The 27,005-nt window shown below is 46.4% G+C and overlaps 1 protein-coding gene across 1 annotated transcript in view; it reads left to right on the top strand.

Moving 5' to 3' along the window:
* arap2 (ArfGAP with RhoGAP domain, ankyrin repeat and PH domain 2) overlaps window positions 1-27,005 on the top strand; it is a 199,645-nt gene that overhangs the window by 149,687 nt on the left and 22,953 nt on the right. Inside the window, exons 23-26 of the mRNA XM_071334049.1 lie at window positions 576-723; window positions 4,700-4,777; window positions 9,850-9,924; window positions 10,852-10,969. Of these exons, the coding sequence (XP_071190150.1) occupies window positions 576-723; window positions 4,700-4,777; window positions 9,850-9,924; window positions 10,852-10,969 (419 nt within the window). The remainder of the gene's footprint in view (window positions 1-575; window positions 724-4,699; window positions 4,778-9,849; window positions 9,925-10,851; window positions 10,970-27,005) is intronic.

Below are 27,005 nucleotides of genomic sequence, written 5' to 3'. Positions count from 1 at the left end.
CTAGACTGTGGCCTGGTTTAACATCTCCTACAGTCATTACCTAGACTGTGGCCTGGTTTAACATCTCCTACAGTCATTACCTAGACTGCGGCCTGGTTTAACATCTCTTACAGTCATTACCTAGACTGCGGCCTGGTTTAACATCTCCTAGTCATTACTTAGACTGTGGCCTGGTTTAACGTCTCCTACAGTCATTACCTAGACTGCGGCCTGGTTTAATGTCTCCTACAGTCATTAACTAGACTGTGGCCTGTTTTAACATCTCTTACAGTCATTAACTCGACTGTGGCCTGGTTTAACGTCTCTTACAGTCATTACCTCTATTTCCCAGCACACATGCTCATGCTGTTGACCAGGGTGTGTGTACATAGTTTGGTTGTGTACGAGGGGGACATTGTGTGTAGCTGTGCTTTTAGGTGTGTGTGTGTGTGTGTGTGTCTGTGTCTGTTCCTGTGTGTGTATTTAAGCATTTTGTGGGTTTATGTACTGTACTTACAGTATGTGTATGTGTATGAGTCTATGTCACCTATATGTGTGTTTATCAGTGTGTCCTCCTGTATATCTATACTGTGTAGGGTCCAGAGGTGCTCCCATATAAACCAGATGCAGACCAGAGACTTAGCCTGTGTGTTCTCCTCATGTCTCTTCCAAACCGAGGGACAAACCACACCGGAGATCAGCGTGGTCCAAGACCTCATCACCAACTATGTACAACTTTTTGGGGTAAGTTGTGTCTATCTACCTGTCATATATACTGACCAGAAATATACACGCAACATGTAAAGTGTTGGTCCCATGTTTTCATGAGCTGAAATAAAAGATCCCATACATTTTCCATACACGCAAAAATATTATTTAGCTGAAATTTTGTGCACAAATTTGCTTAATTCCCTGTTAGTGAGCATTTCTACATTGTCAAGATGATCCATCCACCTGACAGGTGTGGCATATCAAGAAGCGGATTAAACAGCATGATCATTACACAGGTGCACCTTCTGCTTTGGACAATAAAAGGCCACTCTAAAATGTGCAGTTTTGTCACAAAACACAATGCCACAGATGTCTCAAGTTCTGAGGGAGCGTGTAATTGGCATGATGACTGCAGTAATGTCCATCAGAGATTTGTTAATTTTTCTACCATAAGCCACTTCCAACGTCATTTTAAAGAATTTGGTAGTACCTCTAACCAGCCTCATAACCGGAGACCACGTGTAACCACGCCAGCCCAGGACCTCCACACCCGGGCTTCTTCACCTGCAGGATCGTCTGAGACCAGCCACCAAGAAAGCTGATGAAACTGAGGGGTATTTCTGTCAGTAATAAAGCTCTTTTGTGGGGAAAACTCATTCTGATTGGCTGGGCCTGGCTCCCCAGTGGGTGGGCCTATGCCCTCCCAGGCCCACCCATGGCAGCGCTCCTGCCCAGTCATGCGAAGTCCATTGATTAGGGCCTAATGAATTGATTTCAATTGACTGATTTCCATATATGAAATGTAACTTAGTAAAATCATTGAAATTTAATCATTTTGTGTTAATATTTTCATTCAGTATACTTGAGTGTGAGTGTCTGAAACTTAAAACAGTGAGTGTCTGAAACTTAAACCAGTGAGTGCCTGAAACTTAAACCAGTGAGTGTCTGAAACTTAAACCAGTGAGTGTCTGAAACTTAAGCCAGTGAGTGTCTGAAACTTAAACCAGTGAGTGTCTGAAACTTAAACCAGTGAGTGCCTGAAACTTAAACCAGTGAGTGTCTGAAACTTAAACCAGTGAGTGTCTGAAACTTAAACCAGTGAGTGTCTGAAACTTAAAACATTGAGTTTTAAGTTTCAGAGCGTTCTTAGTGTCACACTAATTCTTCCGGGAACGCCTGGCTCCCTCTCTTTTTCCCACCTAGAGGAGGACTGTTCTCTCCATTCATCCCTCCGTTCATCCTTCCTTCCATTCATCCTTCCATTCCCTCTTAATCAGGTTGGAATGCTGCTGTTGTTCGCATGACAAATACCCATTAAGCTGAACCAATGAGGACCCAATCTCAGTGAATACACACACCACCACCGTGGCATTAAATGAGTGAGATGTTCAGGCTAATTAGGAATGTCATTATGTGGTGGAATGCTGCGGATGTGGGCTTTTTATCAGACCCCAACACACTGTGTGTGTGTGTGTGTGTGTGTGTGTGTGTGTGTGTGTGTGTGTGTGTGTGTGTGTGTGTGTGTGTGTGTGTGTGTGTGTGTGTGTGTGTGTGTGTGTGTGTGTGTGTGTGTGTGTGTGTGTGTGTGTGTGTGTGTGTGTGCGCGCATTCACATTTGTGTGTATGTCTTTTCTCTCTCTCTCCAGTCTTCATTGCGATGCATAGCCCTGACAAAGCAAATTGTTATCTGAAAGTGATGGGGGGGGGGGGGGGGGGGGGTTTCGAATAAAAAGTGTAATTTTCCTACTCGCTCTGGCGCTTTGAAACCATACAATGTGGAATTACAGTTGTGTCCAGTAACTTTAATGTTAATTTAAGCTAAAAGGAACGAACTATAGCGATGGGCTACTGGACTCATTTATTCAGCTGATAATAAACCACCCGCTGAACAATCCAACTGAACTTCCCATTGCTATAATTCGTTCCTTTTAGCTTAAATTAAAGTTAAAGTTACTGGACACAACTGTAATTCCACATTGTGTGGTTCTATATAATTAAAGGGGATTTCTATTTTTACCCAAAATGTTATACAGTGGGGAGAACAAGTATTTGATACACTGCCGATTATGCAGGTTTTCCTACTTACAAAGCATGTAGAGGTCTGTAATTTTTTATCATATGTACACTTCAACTGTGAGAGACGGAATCTAAAACAAAAATCCAGAAAATCACATTGTATGATTTTTAAGTAATTAATTTGCATTTTATTGCATGACATAAGTATTTGAAAACCTACCAACCAGTAAGAATTCCGTCTCTCACAGACCTGTTAGTTTTTCTTTAAGAAGCCCTCCTGTTCTCCACTCATTACCTGTATTAACTGCACCTGTTTGAACTCGTTACCTGTATAAAAGACACCTGTCCACACACTCAATCAAACACTCCAACCTCTCCACAATGGCCAAGACCAGAGAGTTGTGTAAGGACATCAGAGGTAAAATTGTAGACCTGCACAAGGCTGGGAAGGGCTACAGGACAATAGGCAAGCAGCTTGGTGAGAAGGCAACAACTGTTGGCGCAATTATTAGAAAATGGAAGAAGTTCAAGATGACGGTCAATCAACCTCGGTCTGGGGCTCCATGCAAGATCTCACCTCGTGGGGCATCAATGATCATGAGGAAGGTGAGGGATCAGCCCAGAACTACACGGCAGGACCTGGTCAATGACCTGAAGAGAGCTGGGACCAGCAGTCTCAAAGAAAACCATTAGTAACACACTACGCCGTCATGGATTAAAATCCTGCAGCGCACGCAAGGTCCCCCTGCTCAAGCCAGCGCATGTAAAGGCATGTCTGAAGTTTGCCAATGACCATCTGGATGATCCAGAGGAGGAATGGGAGAAGGTCATGTGGTCTGATGAGACAAAATAGAGCTTTTTGGTCTAAACTCCACTCGCCGTGTTTGGAGGAAGAAGAAGGATGAGTACAACCCCAAGAACACCATCCCAACCGTGAAGCATGGAGGTGGAAACATCATTCTTTGGGGATGCAAAGGGGACAGGACGACTGCACCGTATTGAGGGGAGGATGGATGGGGCCATGTATCGCGAGATCTTGGCCAACAACCTCCTTCCCTCAGTAAGAGCATTGAAGATGGGTCGTGGCTGGGTCTTCCAGCATGACAGCGACCCGAAACACACAGCCAGGGCAACTAAGGAGTGGCTCCGTAAGAAGCATCTCAAGGTCCTGGAGTGGCCTAGCCAGTCTCCAGACCTGAACCCAATAGATAATCTTTGGAGGGAGCTGAAAGTCCGTATTGCCCAGTGACAGCCCCGAAACCTGAAGGATCTGGAGAAGGTCTGTATGGAGGAGTGGGCCAAAATCCCTGCTGCAGTGTGTGCAAACCTGGTCAAGAACTACAGGAAACGTATGATCTCTGTAATTGCAAACAAAGGTTTCTGTACCAAATATTAAGTTCTGCTTTTCTAATGTATCAAATACGTATGTCAATAAAATGCAAATTAATTACTTAAAAATCAGAACGTGATTTTCTGGATTTTTGTTTTAGATTCCGCTCTCACAATTGAAGTGTACCTATGATAAAAAATGACAGAACTCTACATGCTTTGTAAGTAGGAAAACCTGCAAAATCGGCAGTGTATCAAATACTTGTTCTCCCCACTGTATATGTCCTCTTATTTATTTTATTTTTTATTTTTTATTAAACCTTTATTTAACTAGGCAAGTCAGTTAAGAACAAATTCTTATTTACAATGATGGACTAGGAACAGTGGGTTAACTGCCTTGTTCAGGGGCAGAACGACAGATTTTTACCTTGTCAGCTCGGGGATATCGATCTAGCAACCCTTCGGTTACTGGCCCAACGCTCTAACCTCTAGGGTAACACAGATATTATGTACAGAATATCTGTGTTTCTTCATGTGAATGGGCAGGGTTGATGTATTTACCTGTGTGTGTGTGTGTGTGTGTGTGTGTGTGTGTGTGTGTGTGTGTGTGTGTGTGTGTGTGTGTGTGTGTGTGTGTGTGTGTGTGTGTGTGTGTATTACCCAGGTCAACGAGGACCAACTCAAGCAGATGGAGAGTGAGAACAGTTTCATCACACGATGGAACGACAAGAAAGACACCACAGTAAGTCAACCTGTTTAGCTTCACTGACAAACACAATCAGACCTCTGGACCGCTTTGTGTGTGTGTGTGTTAGCTGAGCTCTAAGGTCGGAAATGCATTTTAACTGTCTTCCTGTTATGTAATGATTGAGGGAGGGAGGGTGTTGTTTGGACTGAGTCAGAGGGCAATGAGAGGGTTTGTATGACTGTTCACCTTTATAACTGTCTGCTACTTTATGCCTGGACGCATGCGCTGCAGGAAACCATTTGTTCAGATAACCTGGAAAACAAATGAATCTTCAAACCTTATGCTGCCTGCTGACGTTGAAAAGTGTTTGAACAAAGTGTTGAAAGTGGTTGAACAGTGTTGAAAGTGGTTGTTTCCCCCCCCCCCCCCTCCTTAAGTTGGTTTCCAGAGGCTGTCAGAATGAATCTGGCCAATTGAACTAAAAGGTTAACGCTATTGTGGGAAAATTGCCCCCCGAAAACGCAAGAGAGCTAGACAAATGTCAAATGTACTAAAACTGGAGGTTTTTAGTAACCTGGTAACATGATTGAGAGACCAGGGGAAAGAGGAGAATAGACGTGTCAGATATTCAATTGAAAGCTTTTAGGAAAGACTGGCTCTCTCAGGGAGGGCGAGGAAGTTAAGGCTAGCTCTAACATGTGGTGGTGTTCATTGTTAGTGGCTTGCTGTGCAGCAGCGTGATTAGCCTAGTGCCTAGCCTAGCACCTGTTAGCTCAGGCTGTTGGGTTAGCTCTTAGAGTGGAGAGTACACACACAAACACACCCACTAGGCTTGAGCAATGTCCTTTTTCTTCCCCCTCCCCCTCTTTTCTTTCTGTTATTTTCTCCTCGACTTCATGCGTCAGAAAGCACTTTAAGTTCGAGTGAGGGCGCCAGCAAAACAACCCTCTTTGTTTTCTTTCCTCCCTCGTTCTCTCGTCTCTGGCTGAGTTAACTCGATAAAGGTGGGCAGACATATTTTTTACTGCCAATTTGACTGGTGAACTCATGGCTACACTCCCAATGGCTGCCTGGTATTCTGACGCAATAATTGCCATGGTACTTTGGAATGTTCTATCAACTGGTGCTGGATTGCCATGGTAATGTAGAATGTTGTACCAACTGAAGCTGGGTGCCATGGTAATGTAGAATGTTCTATCAACTGGTGCTGGATTGCCATGGTAATGTAGAATGTTCTACCAACTGAAGCTGGGTTGCCATGGTAATGTAGAATGTTCATTCAACTGAGGCTGGATTGCCATGGTAATGTAGAATGTTCTACCAACTGAGGCTGGATTGCCATGGTAATGTAGAATGTTCATTCAACTGAGGCTGGATTGCCATGGTAATGTAGAATGTTCATTCAACTGAGGCTGGATTGCCATGGTAATGTAGAATGTTCATTCAATTGAGGCTGGATTGCCATAGTAATGTAGAATGTTCATTCAACTGAGACTGGATTGCCATGGTAATGTAGAATGTTCATTCAACTGAGGCTGGATTGCCATGGTAATGTAGAATGTTCATTCAACTGAGGCTGGATTGCCATGGTAATGTAGAATGTTCATTCAACTGAGGCTGGATTGCCATGGTAATGTAGAATGTTCACTCAAATGGTTCTAACTGATGTGGCTCATAAAAATTGTTGACTCAACAAATCACAGCACACCTGCTTTTACTTCCTGGCATCGGTACACTCAAAATGTCTGCCAGTCCACCCATTTTGTTATCATTCACTTGAAACACCCTTTCTATCCATTCTTACTTCTATGGGTAAACTCTGCATATTCATTATGATACACTGTACGTTTACATTTGGCATTTTAATCATTTAGCAGATGCTCTTACGCAGAGCGACTTACAGTAACGAGTACATATATCTCCATACTTTTTTGTACTGTTCCTCTGTGGGAATCAAACCCACAACCCTGGTGTTGCAAGCACCATGCTCTACCAACTGAGCCACATGGGACCTGTGTGCTTATCCTTCACTTCAATCTACTGTGACCTTCCCGTTTCCTGTGGAGAGGAAGGAATAAGAACCACGATGCATAGAAACACCTCTAAACCTTTCTCTTCCTCTCTCGTTTCCACAGCTGAGAGTGATTGTTGTCAAGACAAACTGAAGTGTGCTTTAACTGGGGGCCAAGACTCAGCATTTCAAAATGTCCGCCACATATGGACTGTATAGTTATCAGGGCAATTGATGGAAGTGGTTTAATGTGTGGTACTGTCTCAACCAGCTGCATAAGTAAGTGATAATCAACGAGGGGCTATGCGTTCTATGGAAACTATTGAACAACGTGAAAGGTGTGTTTCACAACGTGCTAGCGGAATGGAACTGACCTTGCATGGAGATGCATTATTTTTCAATGAACACATGGAGCCCTGAGTTGATTATCCCTTTCATATCATCTATATAATTTAACACATTTGCCACTAGATATGTGTTCATTTGTCGGTAGAAATGTGTTCAACATCCACTGAAGTAGCTAGCGGAAACTTCTGGAAGATTGCCCATTATTTAGTTTTTCTAGCGACTCAGAAAACGGAGGCAGTGGAAGAACCCATTCATGCAAGTAAATATATTTTGATAATGATAAAACACAATGTATTATTAGCTAGCTTTCCACAGAAACATAGTGTGCAGGCTAACTCCAATGTGCTGCTCTCGTAATGTTAGCTAGCTAACGTTACATACTGTATAGCTAGCAATGTAAATCAAATATCACCAGCTTGCTAACTTCATATTAGCTGGTTAGTTATCTTGATATATTTATCATTGTAACTCCAAATGCATTTGTATATAGATCTAATTTGTCTGTGTTTCTGTGTTGTATTATTAGATTATAACTATTTTGTCAAGATGTCAGCCATGTGAACCCATTTTGCTGCTGATAATGGCATGTAATGCCAATGTTGCCATAGGCCTACAGTTTTTTTGGGGGTGGAGAACATATAGCTGAACAATATGTAAACAATGTGTGTGAGTTAAGCTTGTCTCTGCTTCAGATGCTCATTGTCAAGGAGTGCATTGCAAATGCCCATAAGACTAATGCCATCATACTGTAGGCCAGTGGATCCCAACTCCGGTCCTCAAGTACCCCCAACAGCACAGTTGGATTGTAGCCCCGGACAAACACACTTTTGTCTGGATTCAACTTGTCAACTAATCATCAGGCCCCAAATAATGAATTGGGTATGTTTGTCCGGGGCTACAACACAAATATGTGCTGTTGGGGGTAGTCAAGGACCGGATTATACGGCTTTTAGCCAATCAGCATTCATAATTATATTATTAGAAATTATAAACTGGTGGTTCTAGCCCTGAATGCTGATTGGCTGACACCCGTGGTATATCAGACCCTATACCACGGGTATGACCAAAACAATATATTTTTACTGTTCAAATTACGTTGCTAACCAGTTTATAATATGTAAGGCACCTCAGGGGTTTGTGGTGTACTGTATGGCCAATAAACAATGGCGATTGGCTCTATCCAGGCACTCCGTGCTGCATAACCAGTTCATGATAGCATTAAGGCATCTCAGGGGTTTGTGGTATATGGCCAATATACCATGGTGAATGGCCATATCCAGGTACTCCGTGTTGCGTCGTGCAAAGAACAGCCCTTAGACATGGTGTATTGGCCTTATACCACACCCCCTCTGGCCTTATTCTTCTCTACTTCCTGTTCTCCCCCTCTCCATCCCTCTGTCATTCCCTGCACCAGCTTCCACCTTCTCCTCTTCAGTGTTTGTCTCCTCTTTCCTCTCCTTAGTTCTGCTAATGGAACAGCTCTTTGTCTGTGGGCTGTAATCTCTTCCGGTGTGGAACACATGCACGCACACACACACACACACACACACACACACACACACACACACACACACACACACACACACACACACACACACACACACACACACACACACACACACACACACACACACACACACACACAGGACTCTACCTGTTATAATGACGACATGTCATAGGCCAACTTATTATTTTTTCCTGTGCAGCCCGGCCATTGTCATGGCATTTGTCTTTCCCAAGACCTCTCCGTCAAGTATGACCTTCATGCCACAACTTCTCACATTCCGCTTGTTTACAATATTTTCTCTCTGGCTTACTGTTGTTGAAGACATCATAGGTTGTTTAGTTCAAAGTTGAGAAGAAATGTTTCCTAGGATGGCAGACTTTTCACTTTTGTCTCAGAAGTTGGTTTGCTCATGATAACCCGATCTTACTTTTTTTTTGTGAAGTGAGAGAACAGAGGACAAGGACAGAGACATAATGTATATGACTCTTGATGCAATGTCACTTTGTGTCCAATGTCACTTTGTGTCCAATGTCCCTTTGTGTCCAATGGCCTCTCTGCTGTTGTATTACAATGCCGGAGCAAGGTTGAAGGGAAATTAAGAGAAGTGTCAGCTGTGATAGTCTGCAGGTTCCCAAGGACTTCTCCAAAGCCTCTTGCGTATGTTTAAGAATCTCTGTATGTAGCCGATTACAGTATGTTACCTTAATGGTATAGAACAGACTGGATTCTCACAGATTGAAAAATACATTTGTCCCAGTGTTAAATCTAAAATAATATCAAAATCCTAAGAGGAGTATCATTACTTGATCTACATGCTTCAGATTTCCACACAGACATTCCATTGACTCCAAATCACGAATCAAAGGTCAGAGTTAGCTCAAGTTAATATTCATCCCTGATTGAGAGACTGAACACTTGATTGGGATATTATAAAGTTTGGCAGAAATGTTGACTACATTTGAAGCCCTTACCCCCCCCCCCCCTTTCCACCTCTCTGACTTCCTCTGGCTTGCTTCCCTCATTCTGCCAAAACATTGCATCAATTAAAAGCACTATATTTAGTTTTGCCTGTAGCTCAGAATACGACCTCTACCACTCTCCTCAAATCGTGTAATGCTTCCCTTGGTTCCCTCTGTTTAGGCTCAGGCCACACCGAGGTGGGAATTCAGAACAAAAGCCAATTAATCCGAATGTTGTGTTTTTTTCTTTCTCCTCTGTTTCTCTCTTTCTTTCTCTCCCTCTTTCTCTCCTTCTATTTAGTTCTCTCCGGCCGGGGACTTGATCTTTGAGGTGTACCTGGAGAGGAGGGAGCCGGAGAACTGCTGCTTAATCAAGGTAAAGGTGTGTGTGTGTGTGTGTGTGTGTGTGTGTGTGTGTGTGTGTGTGTGTGTGTGTGTGTGTGTGTGTGTGTGTGTGTGTGTGTGTGTGTGTGTGTGTGTGTGTGTAAAGGGTGAGAAAGAGGGGGAGTGTATAAGTTGGAGGGAGAGAGCGAGGGATAAAGGGAGTAGAAGGAAAGGAGGTGGAGGGGTGTGTAATGGGGTCTGGGGGAGTTAGAGGTACAGAGCAAGGGATAGATGGAATAGAGAGAGAGAGGGAGTGGAGAAGTGGAGGGCGTGATAGAATAGGGCCGAGACGTTGGTGGTTAAACCTGATGGGATTACTGCCACCGAAATAAATCAAAAGCGAGCTAATCAAAGACACTTCTGATATAATTGTTTGAGTAATTGCGTTTAATCAGAGGCAGTGGTAAGCTGCAGGTAATGGATTTATTTTGCAGGTGTGGAACAGCAGTGGGTTGGAAAAGGGGGGGGAGTAAGAGTGGACTGTTTTACGACTCACTGCGACATTAACAGTTATTTTCTTCTCTCTTGAGTCATGCTTGTTCTTTACTTTCTGTTCACCTCTACACTATGATTACAGAATAGTTTCTGTGCAGACTCTTTCACAAACAGAGGTAGAGTTTTGTGTTCTCCATTTCCAGACTGCAAGTGAGGGAAAATCTTTGACCGTGATACAAATGCCCAACCTTTCCTCCAGTCCTAATTATCTGATGTGGATAGCTAACATGCAGGGCTGCAGCCATTCTATTTAAATGTATTCAATTCAGCAACTTAATGGACCTTCCATTTTAAGAATGTACTGTGATTTCAGTTCACTTCCTGCGTGAATTTAAATGGACTGCAATGGAAATGAACCCAGTCCTGCTAAGATGTGATTGTTTCCTCTCCTCTCTCTAACATCTTTGTGGTTGTGTTGTGGTAGTTGTCTCCTACCATGAGGTCAGACGAGCTGGCAGAGTCCACGCTGGTTACGAGGAACGTGGTCACGAACCCGGTCGACCTCTGGACCACGTTCGAGGTCATTGAGAACGGAGAACTGGGTATGTGACAACAAAGAGATGATCAACTGGTCATTAAGGCTACATAGAAGCTGTGGAGACAGCATTTCTTTCATGTCTCCAGAGGGAAGGTTTCTGAAGTCAGAAAAACATGGGGTTTCACGAATAGCGAAGGTTGGATAAATGAAATATGTAAATATATAGACAGTGCTGTAAATAATATCGGGAAGAAGGGAAATAACTTCGCTTATTCCCTCTCTACATTTTTTCAAACTTTTCAAATCAAATCAAATTGTATTTGTCACATACACATGGTTAGCAGATGTTAATATGAGTGCAGTGAAATGCTTGTGCTTCTGGTTCCGACCATGTAGTAATATCTAACAAGTAATCTAACAGTTCCCCAACAACTACCTAATACACACATCTAAAGGGGGTGAATGAGAATATGTATGTATGTATAAATATATGGATGAGTGATGGCCGAGCGGCATAGGCAAGGTGCAGTAGATGGTATGAAATAGATGGTAATGTTAGATATGTAAACATGATTAAAGTGGTATTATTTAAAGTGACTTGTGATCCATTTGTTAAAGTGGCCAGTGATTGGGTCTCAATGTAGGCAGCAGCCTCTCTGAGTTAGTGATGGCTGTTTAGCAGTGTGATGGCCTTGAGATAGAAACTGTTTTTCAGTCTCTCGGTCCCAGCTTTGATGCACCTGTACTGACCTCGCCTTCTGGATGATAGCGGGGTGAACAGGCAGTGGCCCGGGTGGTTGTTGTCCTTGATGATCTTTTTGACCTTCCTGTGACATCGGGTGCTATAGATGTCATGGAGGGCAGGTAGTTTGCCCCCAGTGATGTGTTGTGCAGACCGCACCACCCTCTGGAGAGCCTTGCGGTTGACGGCGGTGCAGTTGCCGTAGCAGGTTCTGATACAGCCCGACAGGATGCTTTCGATTGTGGATCTGTAAAAGTTAGTCAAGGTTTTGGGTGACAAGCCAAATTTCTTCAGCCTCCTGAGGTTGAAGAGGCGCTGTTATGCCACACATTTCAGTTTGTCGTTGATGTGTACACCGAGGAACTAAAAAATTTCCACTTTCTCCACTGCTGTCCCTTCGATGTGGATCATCTACTTAGTTTTGTTGACGTTGAGTGAGAGGTTGTTTGCCTGACACCACACTCCGAGTGCCCTCACCTCCTCCCTGTAGGCTGTCTCGTCGTTGTAGGTAATTAAGCCTGCTACTGTTGTGCCTTCTGCAAACTTGATGATTGAGTTGGAGGCGTGCATGGCCCCGCAGTCGTGGTTGAAAAGGGAGTGTAGGAGGGGGCTGAGCACGCGCCCTTGTGGGTCCCCAGTGTTGAGGATCAGCGAGGTGGAGATGTTGTTTCCTACCTTCACCACCTGGGGGTGGCCCGTCAGAAAGTCCAGGACACAATTGCACAGGGTGGGGTTGAAGCCAAGGGCTTCCACCATTCTTACAGTGGTTCCTCCTTTAAAAGTTGAGAGCTTACAGCGCTGGACTTAGAGGTACCCAGCGTCACGGCTTCATTGCTCCAGACCACCACCAGGGGGAGTTAGAGGTACCCAGCGTCACGGCTTCATTGCTCCAGACCACCACAAGGGGGAGTTAGAGGTACCCAGCGTCACGGCTTCATTGCTCCAGACCACCACCAGGGGGAGTTAGAGGTACCCAGCGTCACGGCTTCATTGCTCCAGACCACCACAAGGGGGAGTTAGAGGTACCCAGCGTCACGGCTTCATTGCTCTCCAGACCACCACAAGGGAGAGTTAGAGCACTCAATATGCATTTGAGTACCAAGGTTTTTATTTGACCAATCATATCGAATGGTTTCAATGACGAATTTCCAACGGGACACCCGTCCCCGATGACTTCAGCAAAGATGGCTGACAAAACATTACGGGGAAGCAAATGTATGTAGTTATAACGTCATAACGAGTCAAGCAAAAAAATTACAATTGTGGAGGAATATGTTAGTTAATGTAGAGACAAACGATTGTGAATATTTTTTTGTCATAAAGTTATTTTACGAAAATCGCTATTTAGCAAGTTTTTTTTGTTGCCATATCCAATACCAGGTGTATCAAACTCATGCATTATAGCAAGCAGGGAGCAGGTTTCGAACCCTGAACATTCTTGCCCAAAGTCCAGCACGCTAACGACTGTGCCCAAATGTATTAATTGGGGTTGGTGCCGATTGTCGCTAAAAACACTTTGTCAATTGGAATTGTTTAACGTGGGAAGGGGGAAAATCACGATTATTAGTTTTTCACAAGCATAGCTGGATGAGCTATTAGCTGAACAATATACTATTCAACCTTTACTAAAGAATTGTCTAATAGCCGACCTACAGTTGAAGTTGGAAGTTTACATACACTTAGGTTGGAGTCATTAAAACTTGTTTTTCAACCACTCCACACATTTCTTGTTAACAAACTATAGTTTTGGCAAGTCAGTTTGGACATCTACTTTGTGCATGACACAAGTCATTTTTTCAACAATTGTTTACAGACATATTATTTCACTTATAATTCACTGTATCACAATTCCAGTGGGTCAGAAGTATACATACACTAAGTTGACTGTGCCTTTAAACAGCTTGGAAAATTCCAGAAAATTATGTCATGGCTTTATAAGCTTCTGATAGGCTAATTGACATAATTTGAGTCAATTGGATGTATACCTGTGGATGTATTTCAAGGCCTACCTTCAAACTCAGTGCCTCTTTGCTTGACATCATGGGAAAATCAAAACAAATCAGCCAAAAACTGGAAACCTCCACAAGTCTGGTTCATCCTTGGGAGCAATTTCCAAATGCCTGAAGGTACCACGTTCATCTGTACAAACAATAGTACGCAAGAATAAACACCATGGGACCACGCAGCCGTCATACAGCTCAGGAAGGAGATGCGTTTTGTCTCCTAGAGATGAACATACTTTGGTGTGAAAGGTTCAAATCAATCCCAGAACAACAGCAAAGGACCTTGTGAAGATGCTGGAGGAAAGAGGTACAAAAGTATCATTATCCACAGTAAAATGAGTCCTATATCGACATAACCTGAAATTCCGCTCAGCAAAACCTGAAAGACCACTGAAAACTCAAAACCTGAAAACCTGAAAGACCACTGCTCCAAAATCACCATAAAATAGCCAGACTACAGTTTGCAACTGCACATGGGAACAAAGATCGTACTTTTTGGAGAAATATCCTCTGGTCTGATGAAACAAAAATAGAACTGTTTGGAGGAAAAGGAGGATGCTTGCAAGCCGAAGAACAACATCTCAACCGGGGTAGTTATGGATCCATAACTACATCAACATCTGCATTTTGAAGCAGTTTTTTTTTTGTCATTATTTTATTAACCAAATGTGTTTATTTGTTTATCAGGCTACTGTGCAGTCTACAATACATACTGTAGTTAACATGGGACTCTTTCAAAATGCAGATGTTGATGTAGTTATGGATCCATAACAAATTACTATGGGAATAAATATCACTGATTTACAGAAATATTGGAACAAAGTTGTCTAGTGAAGGCAAACCATTTAGAATCCTCCACTCCTGTAGCCTACTCCCGACCGTCACGGTGTACAGCGCCATATTTTCCATTCCATCCTAACGGAAACACTGAGGGTTTCGTTTTTCATTTTTTTCTGAATAGAAACTGTAACGGCGTTCCTCTTCCACTTCATACGAAGAGGAGGAGCAGGGATCGAACCAAAATGCAGACTTGTGATTTGACATGATATTTATTAAAGTAAAGACGACAACACGAACTTCACTTAAAACTAAACAAAACAACAAACGGAGTAGACAAACCTGAACGTAAGGACTTACATGTAACGCAGAACGAACGAACAGGAAAATGACTACATAAAACGACGAACGAACGAAACAGTCCCGTATGGTGTAACATAGACACAGACACAGGAGACAACCACCCACAAACAAACAATGTGACACCACCTACCTTAATATGATTCTCAATCAGAGGAGATGAAAACCACCTGCCTCTAATTGAGAACCATATTAGGTACCCATTAACCAACATAGAAACAGAAAACATAGACTGCCCACCCAAACTCACGTCCTGACCAGCTAACACATACACAAACTAACAGAAAACAGGTCAGGAACGTGACATAACCCCCCCCTCAAGGTGCGTACTCCGAACGCACCACCAAAAGTCTAGGGGAGGGTCTGGGTGGGCATCTGACCACGGTGGTGGCTCAGGCTCTGGGCGAGGTCCCCACCCCACCATAGTCAATCCCAGCTTACGTCTCCCCCTTAGAATGACCACCCTCTTATTTCCCCCACCTAATTTAAGGGGCAACACCAAGATAAAGGACAGCTCCGGGACAAGGTAGCTCAGGACAGAGAGGTAGCTCAGGACAGAGGGATAGCTCAGGATAGAGAGGTAGCTCAGGATAGAGAGGTAGCTCAGGATAGAGGGGCAACTCCGGACTGAAGGGCAGCTCCGGACAGAGAGACAGCTCTGGACTGAGAGGCAGTTCTGGATAAATAGCAGCTTCGGGCTGAAGGGCAGCTCATGGCTGACTGACGGCTCTGGACGCTCATGGCAGGCTGACGGCTCTGGACGCTCATGGCAGGCTGACGGCTCTGGACGCTCATGGCAGGCTGACGGCTCTGGACGCTCATGGCAGGCTGACGGCTCTGGACGCTCATGGCAGGCTGACGGCTCTGGACGCTCATGGCAGGCTGACGGCTCTGGACGCTCATGGCAGGCTGACGGCTCTGGACGCTCATGGCAGGCTGACGGCTCTGGACGCTCATGGCAGGCTGACGGCTCTGGACGCTCATGGCAGGCTGACGGCTCTGGACGCTCATGGCTCACTGACGGCTCTGGACGCTCATGGCTGGCTGACGGCTCTGGACGCTCATGGCTGGCTGACGGCTCTGGACGCTCATGGCTGGCTGACGGCTCTGGACGCTCATGGCTGGCTGACGGCTCTGGACGCTCATGGCTGGCTGACGGCTCTGGACGCTCATGGCTCACTGGCGGTTCTGGACGCTCATGGCTCACTGGCGGCTCTGGCAGATCCTGTCTGGTTGGCGGCTCTGGCAGATCCTGTCTGGTTGGCGGCGCTGGCAGATCCTGTCTGGTTGGCGGCTCTGGCAGATCCTGTCTGGTTGGCGGCTCTGGCAGATCCTGTCTGGTTGGCGGCTCTGGCAGATCCTGTCTGGTTGGCGGCTCTGGCAGATCCTGTCTGGTTGGCGGCTCTGGCAGATCCTGTCTGGTTGGCAGCTCTGGCAGATCCTGTCTGGTTGGCGGCTCTGGCAGATCCTGTCTGGTTGGCGGCTCTGGCAGATCCTGTCTGACGAATGGCTCTAGCGGCTCCTGACTGACTATCGGCTCTGACGGCTCGGGACAGACGGGCGGCTCTAATGGCTCGGGACAGACGGATGGCTCAGACGGCACTGGGCAGACGGATGGCTCAGATGGCGCTGGGGAGACGGATGGCTCAGATGGCGCTGGGGAGACGGATGGCTCAGATGGCGCTGGGGAGACGGATGGCTCAGATGGCGCTGGGGAGACGGATGGCTCAGATGGCGCTGGGGAGACGGATGGCTCAGATGGCGCTGGGGAGACGGATGGCTCTGGCCGGATAAGGCGCACTGTAGACCTGGTGCGTGGTGCCGAAACTGGAAGCACCGGGCTAAGGACACACACCTTCATGCTAGTGCGGGGAGCAGGGACAGGGCACACTGGACTCTCAAAGCGTACTCTGTACCTGGTGCGTGGTACCGGCACTGGTGGCACCGGGCTGAGGGCACGCACCTCAGGATTAGTACGGGGAGAAGAAACAGTGTGTACAGGGCTCTGGAGACGCACAGGTGGCTTAGTGCGTGGTGCCGGAACTGGAGGCACCGAACTGGATACACGCACCACAGGGATAGTGCGTGGAGGAGGAACAGGGCATACTGGACCCTGGAGACGCACATTAGGCCTAGTACGTGGTGCCGGAACTGGTGGTACCATGCTGGGGACACGCATCTCAGGGCTAGTGCGGGGAGGAGGAACAGGACGTACTGGACTCTGGAGACGCACATGAGGCTTGGTGCGTGGTGCCGGAACTGAAGGCACTGGGCTGGATACATGCACCACAGGGAGAGTGCGTGGAGGAGGAACAGGGCTCTGGAAACGCACTGGAAGCCTGGTGCGTAGTGTAGGCCCTGTTGGTACTAGGCTGGGGCGGGAAGTTGGCGCCGGAAATACCGGACCGTGCAGGCGTACTGGCTCCCTTGAGCACTGAGCCTGCCCAACCTTACCTGGTTGAATGCTCCCCGTCGCTCGCCCAGTGCGGGGAGGTGGAATAACCCGCACCGGGCTATGTAGGCGAACCGGGGACACCATGCGTAAGGCTGGTGCCATGTAAGCCGGCCCAAGGAGACGCACTGGTGGCCAGATATGTAGAGCCGGCTTCATGGCACTTGGCTCAATGCTCAATCTAGCCCTACCAGTGCGGGGAGGTGGAATAACCCGCACCGGGCTATGCACACGTACAGGAGACACCGTGCGCTCTACTGCGTAACACGGTGTCTGCCCGTACTCCCGCTCTCCACGGTAAGCCTGGGAAGTGGGCGCAGGTCTCCTACCTGCCCTTGGCCCACTACCTCTTAGCCCCCCCCAAGACATTTTTGGGATTTCTTCTCGGGCTTCCTTGCTAGCCGCATACCTTCATAATTGCGGTTCCTCTCTCCGGTTGCCTCCGCTCTCCTAATCGCCTCCAGCTGTTCCCATGGGAGGCGATCTCTTCCAGCTCGGATCTCCTCCCATGTGTAGCAACCTTTTCCATTTAATACATCCTCCCATGTCCACTGCTCGAACTCACGCTGCTTGGTTCTGGATTGGTGGGTGGTTCTGTAACGGCGTTCCTCTTCCACTTCATACGAAGAGGAGGAGCAGGGATCGAACCAAAATGCAGACTTGTGATTTGACATGATATTTATTAAAGTAAAGACGACAACACGAACTTCACTTAAAACTAAACAAAACAACAAACGGAGTAGACAAACCTGAACGTAAGGACTTACATGTAACGCAGAACGAACGAACAGGAAAATGACTACATAAAACGACGAACGAACGAAACAGTCCCGTATGGTGTAACATAGACACAGACACAGGAGACAACCACCCACAAACAAACAATGTGACACCACCTACCTTAATATGATTCTCAATCAGAGGAGATGAAAACCACCTGCCTCTAATTGAGAACCATATTAAATACCCATTAACCAACATAGAAACAGAAAACATAGACTGCCCACCCAAACTCACGTCCTGACCAGCTAACACATACACAAACTAACAGAAAACAGGTCAGGAACGTGACATAACCCCCCCCTCAAGGTGCGTACTCCGAACGCACCACCAAAAGTCTAGGGGAGGGTCTGGGTGGGCATCTGACCACGGTGGTGGCTCAGGCTCTGGGCGAGGTCCCCACCCCACCATAGTCAATCCCAGCTTACGTCTCCCCCTTAGAATGACCACCCTCTTATTTCCCCCACCTAATTTAAGGGGCAACACCAAGATAAAGGACAGCTCCGGGACAAGGTAGCTCAGGACAGAGAGGTAGCTCAGGACAGAGGGATAGCTCAGGATAGAGAGGTAGCTCAGGATAGAGAGGTAGCTCAGGATAGAGGGGCAACTCCGGACTGAAGGGCAGCTCCGGACAGAGAGACAGCTCTGGACTGAGAGGCAGTTCTGGATAAATAGCAGCTTCGGGCTGAAGGGCAGCTCATGGCTGACTGACGGCTCTGGACGCTCATGGCAGGCTGACGGCTCTGGACGCTCATGGCAGGCTGACGGCTCTGGACGCTCATGGCAGGCTGACGGCTCTGGACGCTCATGGCAGGCTGACGGCTCTGGACGCTCATGGCAGGCTGACGGCTCTGGACGCTCATGGCAGGCTGACGGCTCTGGACGCTCATGGCAGGCTGACGGCTCTGGACGCTCATGGCAGGCTGACGGCTCTGGACGCTCATGGCAGGCTGACGGCTCTGGACGCTCATGGCAGGCTGACGGCTCTGGACGCTCATGACAGGCTGACGGCTCTGGACGCTCATGGCAGGCTGACGGCTCTGGACGCTCATGGCTCACTGACGGCTCTGGACGCTCATGGCTGGCTGACGGCTCTGGACGCTCATGGCTGGCTGACGGCTCTGGACGCTCATGGCTGGCTGACGGCTCTGGACGCTCATGGCTGGCTGACGGCTCTGGACGCTCATGGCTGGCTGACGGCTCTGGACGCTCATGGCTCACTGGCGGTTCTGGACGCTCATGGCTCACTGGCGGCTCTGGCAGATCCTGTCTGGTTGGCGGCTCTGGCAGATCCTGTCTGGTTGGCGGCGCTGGCAGATCCTGTCTGGTTGGCGGCTCTGGCAGATCCTGTCTGGTTGGCGGCTCTGGCAGATCCTGTCTGGTTGGCGGCTCTGGCAGATCCTGTCTGGTTGGCGGCTCTGGCAGATCCTGTCTGGTTGGCGGCTCTGGCAGATCCTGTCTGGTTGGCAGCTCTGGCAGATCCTGTCTGGTTGGCGGCTCTGGCAGATCCTGTCTGGTTGGCGGCTCTGGCAGATCCTGTCTGACGAATGGCTCTAGCGGCTCCTGACTGACTATCGGCTCTGACGGCTCGGGACAGACGGGCGGCTCTAATGGCTCGGGACAGACGGATGGCTCAGACGGCACTGGGCAGACGGATGGCTCAGATGGCGCTGGGGAGACGGATGGCTCAGATGGCGCTGGGGAGACGGATGGCTCAGATGGCGCTGGGGAGACGGATGGCTCAGATGGCGCTGGGGAGACGGATGGCTCAGATGGCGCTGGGGAGACGGATGGCTCAGATGGCGCTGGGGAGACGGATGGCTCTGGCCGGATAAGGCGCACTGTAGACCTGGTGCGTGGTGCCGAAACTGGAAGCACCGGGCTAAGGACACACACCTTCATGCTAGTGCGGGGAGCAGGGACAGGGCACACTGGACTCTCAAAGCGTACTCTGTACCTGGTGCGTGGTACCGGCACTGGTGGCACCGGGCTGAGGGCACGCACCTCAGGATTAGTACGGGGAGAAGAAACAGTGTGTACAGGGCTCTGGAGACGCACAGGTGGCTTAGTGCGTGGTGCCGGAACTGGAGGCACCGAACTGGATACACGCACCACAGGGATAGTGCGTGGAGGAGGAACAGGGCATACTGGACCCTGGAGACGCACATTAGGCCTAGTACGTGGTGCCGGAACTGGTGGTACCATGCTGGGGACACGCATCTCAGGGCTAGTGCGGGGAGGAGGAACAGGACGTACTGGACTCTGGAGACGCACATGAGGCTTGGTGCGTGGTGCCGGAACTGAAGGCACTGGGCTGGATACATGCACCACAGGGAGAGTGCGTGGAGGAGGAACAGGGCTCTGGAAACGCACTGGAAGCCTGGTGCGTAGTGTAGGCCCTGTTGGTACTAGGCTGGGGCGGGAAGTTGGCGCCGGAAATACCGGACCGTGCAGGCGTACTGGCTCCCTTGAGCACTGAGCCTGCCCAACCTTACCTGGTTGAATGCTCCCCGTCGCTCGCCCAGTGCGGGGAGGTGGAATAACCCGCACCGGGCTATGTAGGCGAACCGGGGACACCATGCGTAAGGCTGGTGCCATGTAAGCCGGCCCAAGGAGACGCACTGGTGGCCAGATATGTAGAGCCGGCTTCATGGCACTTGGCTCAATGCTCAATCTAGCCCTACCAGTGCGGGGAGGTGGAATAACCCGCACCGGGCTATGCACACGTACAGGAGACACCGTGCGCTCTACTGCGTAACACGGTGTCTGCCCGTACTCCCGCTCTCCACGGTAAGCCTGGGAAGTGGGCGCAGGTCTCCTACCTGCCCTTGGCCCACTACCTCTTAGCCCCCCCCAAGACATTTTTGGGATTTCTTCTCGGGCTTCCTTGCTAGCCGCATACCTTCATAATTGCGGTTCCTCTCTCCGGTTGCCTCCGCTCTCCTAATCGCCTCCAGCTGTTCCCATGGGAGGCGATCTCTTCCAGCTCGGATCTCCTCCCATGTGTAGCAACCTTTTCCATTTAATACATCCTCCCATGTCCACTGCTCGAACTCACGCTGCTTGGTTCTGGATTGGTGGGTGGTTCTGTAACGGCGTTCCTCTTCCACTTCATACGAAGAGGAGGAGCAGGGATCGAACCAAAATGCAGACTTGTGATTTGACATGATATTTATTAAAGTAAAGACGACAACACGAACTTCACTTAAAACTAAACAAAACAACAAACGGAGTAGACAAACCTGAACGTAAGGACTTACATGTAACGCAGAACGAACGAACAGGAAAATGACTACATAAAACGACGAACGAACGAAACAGTCCCGTATGGTGTAACATAGACACAGACACAGGAGACAACCACCCACAAACAAACACTGTGACCCCACCTACCTTAATATGATTCTCAATCAGAGGAGATGAAAACCACCTGCCTCTAATTGAGAACCATATTAGGTACCCAAACCAACATAGAAACAGAAAACATAGACTGCCCACCCAAACTCACGTCCTGACCAGCTAACACATACACAAACTAACAGAAAACAGGTCAGGAACGTGACAGAAACACCATAATATTATCAAATTAATTAAGCCACATTTCTTAATTAAAATCAATCCCATATAGTATGTTATTACAAAAAAAGGTTTTAAATTCTCTGGTAATGCCAATACGGAATACGATCAAATTCTTCTCAAAGGTGCCCTAGGGTGGTCAAACTAGCAATAACTTGCAGTAACAGAAAAATTGTCTGAGAATGAAATGATGTGCCACAGAATGCTGCGGCAGCATGCAAGGTGTGCCACCGTATGATGCAACTTTTAAAGGAGGAACCACTGTACATAGCTATTCTTCTAGTCCAGATGGGATAGGGCAGTGTGCAGTGTGATGGTGATTGCATCATCTGTGGACCTGTTAGGGCGGTTTGCAAACTGAAGTGGGTCTAGGGTGGCCTGTAAGGTGGAGGTGATATGATCCTTGACTAGTCTCTCAAATCCCTTCATGATGACAGAAGAGAGTACTACGGGGTGGTAGTCATTTAGTTCAGTTATCTTTGCCTTCTTGGGTACAGGAACAATGGTGGCCACCTTAAAGCATATGGGGACATTAAACTGGGAAAGGGAGAGATTGAATATGTCAGTAAACACACCAGCCAGCTTGTCTGCGCATGATCTGAGGACGCGGCTAGGGATGCCGTCTGGGCCAGCAGCCTTGCGAGGGTTAACACGTTTAAATGTTTTACTCACGTTGGCCACGGAGAAGGAGAGGGGGGGGCGCAGTTATTGTTAACGGGCTGCGAGGGTGGCGCTGTATTATCCTCGCAGCGGGTAAAGAAGGTGTTTAGTTTGTCTGGAAGCGTGACGTCGGTGTCTGTGACATGGCTGGTTTCATTTTTGTAGTCCGTGATTTCCTGTTGACCCTTCCACGTACGTCTCGTGTCTGAGCCGTTGAATTGCGATTCCACTTTGTACCTGTACCAGCATTTCACTTGTTTGATTGCCTTGCGGAGGGAATAACTACGCTGTTTATATTCAGCCATTTTCCCAGACCTCTTTCCATGGTTAATGCGGTGGTTTGCGCTTTCAGTTTTGCGCGAATGCTGCAATCTTTCCACGGTTTCTGGTTAGGGTAGGTTTTAATAGTCACAGTGGGTAAAACATCTCCAATGCACTTTCTTATAAATTAACTCACAGAGTCAACGTATAGGTTGATGTTATTCTCTGAGGCTGACTGGAACATATTCCAGTCCACGTGATATAAACAATCTTGAAGCGTGGATTCCGATTGGTCAGACCAGCGTTGAATGGTTCTAGTCACTGGTACATCCTATTTGAGTTCCTGCCTATAAGACAGTCGGAGCAAGATGGCGTCGTGGTCGGATTTGTCGAAGGGAGTTAGAGTAGCAGTGGTCGAGTGTATTACCCATACATGTAGTGCAATCAATATGCTGATAGAATTTAGGTAACCTTGTTCTCAAAACAGCTAAAATAAATGCAGCCTCAGGTTATATGGTTTCCAGTTTACATAGAGTCCTGTGAAGTTCCTTTAGTGCCATCTTGGTGTCTGCTTGAGGGGGAATGTACACAGCTGTGACGATAACTAACGAGAATTATCTTGGAAGGTAATATGGCAGGCATTTGATTGTGAGGAATTCTAGGTTGGGTGAGCAGAAGGACTTGAGTTCCTGTATGTTGTTATGATTACAGCATGAGTCTTTAACTTCTCACGAGTCACCAACCCTGATCCGGTAGCACCCCCCACCCCCCCCCCCCACTGAGTAGCATAGCTAGCATAGCGTCACAAGTAACTTGTAGCATCTAAATATCATTAAATCACAAGTCCAAGACACCAGATGAAAGATACAGGTCTTGTGAATAAAGCCACCATTTCAGATTTTTAAAATGTTTTACAGGGAAGACACAATATGTAAATCTATTAGCTAACCACGTTAGCAAAGGACACGATTTTTTTTACTCCCAATAGTTTTTTCCTGCGTCAGTAGCTATCACTAATTCGACTAAATAAAAATATATATAGCCACTAACCAAGAAACAACTTCATAAGATGACAGTCTGATAACATATTTATGGTATAGCATAGTTTTTTTTTTGAAAAATGTGCATTTTTCAGGTATAAATCACAGTTCTACATTGCAGCTGCAATCTGAAATAGTGCTGACCCAGCCAGAACAATTACAGAGACCAACGTCATATAACGAATTACTCATCTTAAAACATTTCAGAAAAATACACAGCGTACAGATATTGAAAGCCCAACATCTGGTGAATCCAAACAATATTTCAGATTTATTAAATGTTTTATAACGAAAACAAAATGTAGCGCTAAATTAGCATAGCTATACCAGGCAGATTCGGCTAGGCGCCCACGGCCAGTTCACATGCACAACAGATATGATATAACATCGTAAATTGGGTCTTACTATGGCTGATCTTTCATCAGAATGTTGATCAAAGTGTCCTTTGTCAAGATGAGTCGTTGGTTCCGTTCAGAATTGTTCCTTTCCCACTCCATTTAGCACAGGTACTGGTCGAGTGGCACGGATCTCTCAAACGTAAATAAAATCAGACAACGGAACACCACAAAACTCCCGAAAAAATTCAAATAATCTGATTAAACTATATTGAAAAAACATACATTACGATGATCTGGTCACATGTATCAAACAAACTTCGAGACGGAGATAGTTTTCATCCATAATGGCCGCACAACAGAAGACAATCGCAGCTACAAGTCGCACGATTTAGAGAACCGGAAGTTGTCGGTCACGCCAAAGAATTAGCTCTCATTTCACGTCAGTCCCAGATAAACAAGATATTTTTCCTCTGACGTCCTCTTGACACCCAGAGGAAGGCCAATGAGGTGTGTTTCGGGTCATAGGGGGCACGACCATATATAGGCAGAGCGTTGAAGCTGGCATACACATCTTGCTTTTTTCTTCTTGGTCATGGAAAGTGCTGTCAAATGACTTCTGTATCACTCAGAGACAAAATTGAAACGGTTTTAGAAACTAGAGATTGTTTTCTTTCCAATGGTATTATTTATATGCATATAGTAAGAGCAATAATTGAATAAGAGGCAGTTTAATCTGTAGAGCAAATTATGCTAATGGGAAAATAGCACCCCCTGTATTCTCAAGAAGTTAATCATGAAGCATACACCCCTGCCCTCCCTCTTCCCAGAGAGATGTTTATCTCTGTCGGCACGATGCATGGAGAAGCCCGGTGGCTGAACCGTTGCCTTCCCGAGAGAGCCATGTTTTCGTGAAACAGAGAATGTTACAATCTCTGATCTCTCTCTGGGAGGCAACTCTTGCTCGAATTTCGTCAAGAGACTGGACATTGGCGAGTAGTATACTCGGGAGCGGTGGGCGATGTGCACGTCTACAGAGCCTGATCAGGAGGCCGCTCCGTCTGCCCCTTCTGCGGTGCCGTTGTCTTGGGTCGGCTTCTGGGATTAGATCCATTGTCCTGGGTGGTGGTCCAAACAGAGGATCCGTTTCGGGAAAGTCGTGTTCCTGGTCATAATGTTGGTAAGTTGACGTTGCTCTTATATCCAATAGTTCTCCCCGGCTGTATGTAATAAGACTTAAGATTTCCTTGGGTAACAATGTAAGAAATAATATATAAAAAAATAAAATACTGGATAGATTCCTAAGGACTCGAAGCGAGGCGATCATCTCTGTCGTCGCCATCTTTTCTCCTAACTGAACTGTCATCTGTTTGTACATCCAATTAGTAATGGATGTCACCTGTCTGTACATTGAATTAGAGATGGATGTCACCTGTCTGCACATTGAATTAGAGATGGATGTCACCTGTCTGCACATTGAATTAGAGATGGATGTCACCTGTCTGTACATTGAATTAGAGATGGATGGGTGTTTGACGGCCAGGACACTGTTTCAAAGGCTGTTCTCATTCGGTCACATTTTCCTCATCTCAAGGCATCATGATCAGAAGATTAGGCTGTTGAAGTATCTCAGTTATGAACTAGTGTATGTAGTCATTTTTCTGTAATCATGTAGTGTATGCAGTAATATCTCAGTAATCAGCCGGTGTATGTAGTAATATCTCAGTAATCAGCCGGTGTATGTAGTAATATCTCAGTAATGAACCGGTGTATGTAGTAATATCTCAGTGATGAAGTAGGTTATGTAGTAATATCTCAGTAATGAACCGGTGTATGTAGTAATATCTCAGTAATGAACCGGTGTATACAGTAATATCTCAGTAATGAACCGGTGTATGTAGTAATATCTCAGTTATGAACCGGTGTATGTAGTAATATCTCAGTAATGAACCGGTGTATACAGTAATATCTCAGTAATGAACCGGTGTATGTAGTAATATCTCAGTGATGAAGTAGGTTATGTAGTAATATCTCAGTAATGAACCGGTGTATGCAGTAATATCTCAGTAATGAACCGGTGTATACAGTAATATCTCAGTAATGAACCGGTGTATGTAGTAATATCTCAGTTATGAACCGGTGTATGCAGTAATATCTCAGTTATGAACCGGTGTATACAGTAATATCACAGTTATGAACCGGTGTATGTAGTAATATCTCAGTAATGAACCGGTGTATGCAGTAATATCTCAGTTATGAACCGGTGTATACAGTAATATCTCAGTAATGAACCGGTGTATGTAGTAATATCTCAGTTATGAAGTAGGTTATGTAGTAATATCTCAGTAATGAACCGGTGTATGCAGTAATATCTCAGTAATGAACCGGTGTATACAGTAATATCTCAGTAATGAACCGGTGTATGTAGTAATATCTCAGTTATGAACCGGTGTATGCAGTAATATCTCAGTTATGAACCGGTGTATACAGTAATATCACAGTTATGAACCGGTGTATGTAGTAATATCTCAGTAATGGACCGGTGTATGCAGTAATATCTCAGTTATGAACCGGTGTATGTAGTAATATCTCAGTAATGAACCGGTGTATGTAGTAATATCTCAGTAATGGACCGGTGTATGCAGTAATATCTCAGTTATGAACAGGTGTATACAGTAATATCTCAGTAATGGACCGGTGTATGTCGTAATATCTCAGTAATGAACCGGTGAATGCAGTAATATCTCAGTTATGAACCGGTGTATGTAGTAATATCTCAGTAATGGACCGGTGTATGCAGTAATATCTCAGTTATGAACCGGTGTATGTAGTAATATCTCAGTAATGAACCGGTGTATGTAGTAATATCTCAGTAATGAACCGGTGTATGTAGTAATATCTCAGTAATGAACCGGTGTATGTAGTAATATCTCAGTAATGGACCGGTGTATGTAGTAATATCTCAGTAATGAACCGGTGAATGCAGTAATATCTCAGTTATGAACAGGTGTATACAGTAATATCTCAGTAATGGACCGGTGTATGTCGTAATATCTCAGTAATGAACCGGTGAATGCAGTAATATCTCAGTTATGAACCGGTGTATGTAGTAAT

This window comes from Salvelinus alpinus, chromosome 11, assembly GCF_045679555.1.
Source record: "Salvelinus alpinus chromosome 11, SLU_Salpinus.1, whole genome shotgun sequence".
Taxonomy (NCBI): Eukaryota; Metazoa; Chordata; class Actinopteri; order Salmoniformes; family Salmonidae; genus Salvelinus; species Salvelinus alpinus.
The sequence above is the reverse complement of the archived record's forward strand: the minus strand, read 5'-3'. Positions and strand labels throughout refer to the sequence as shown.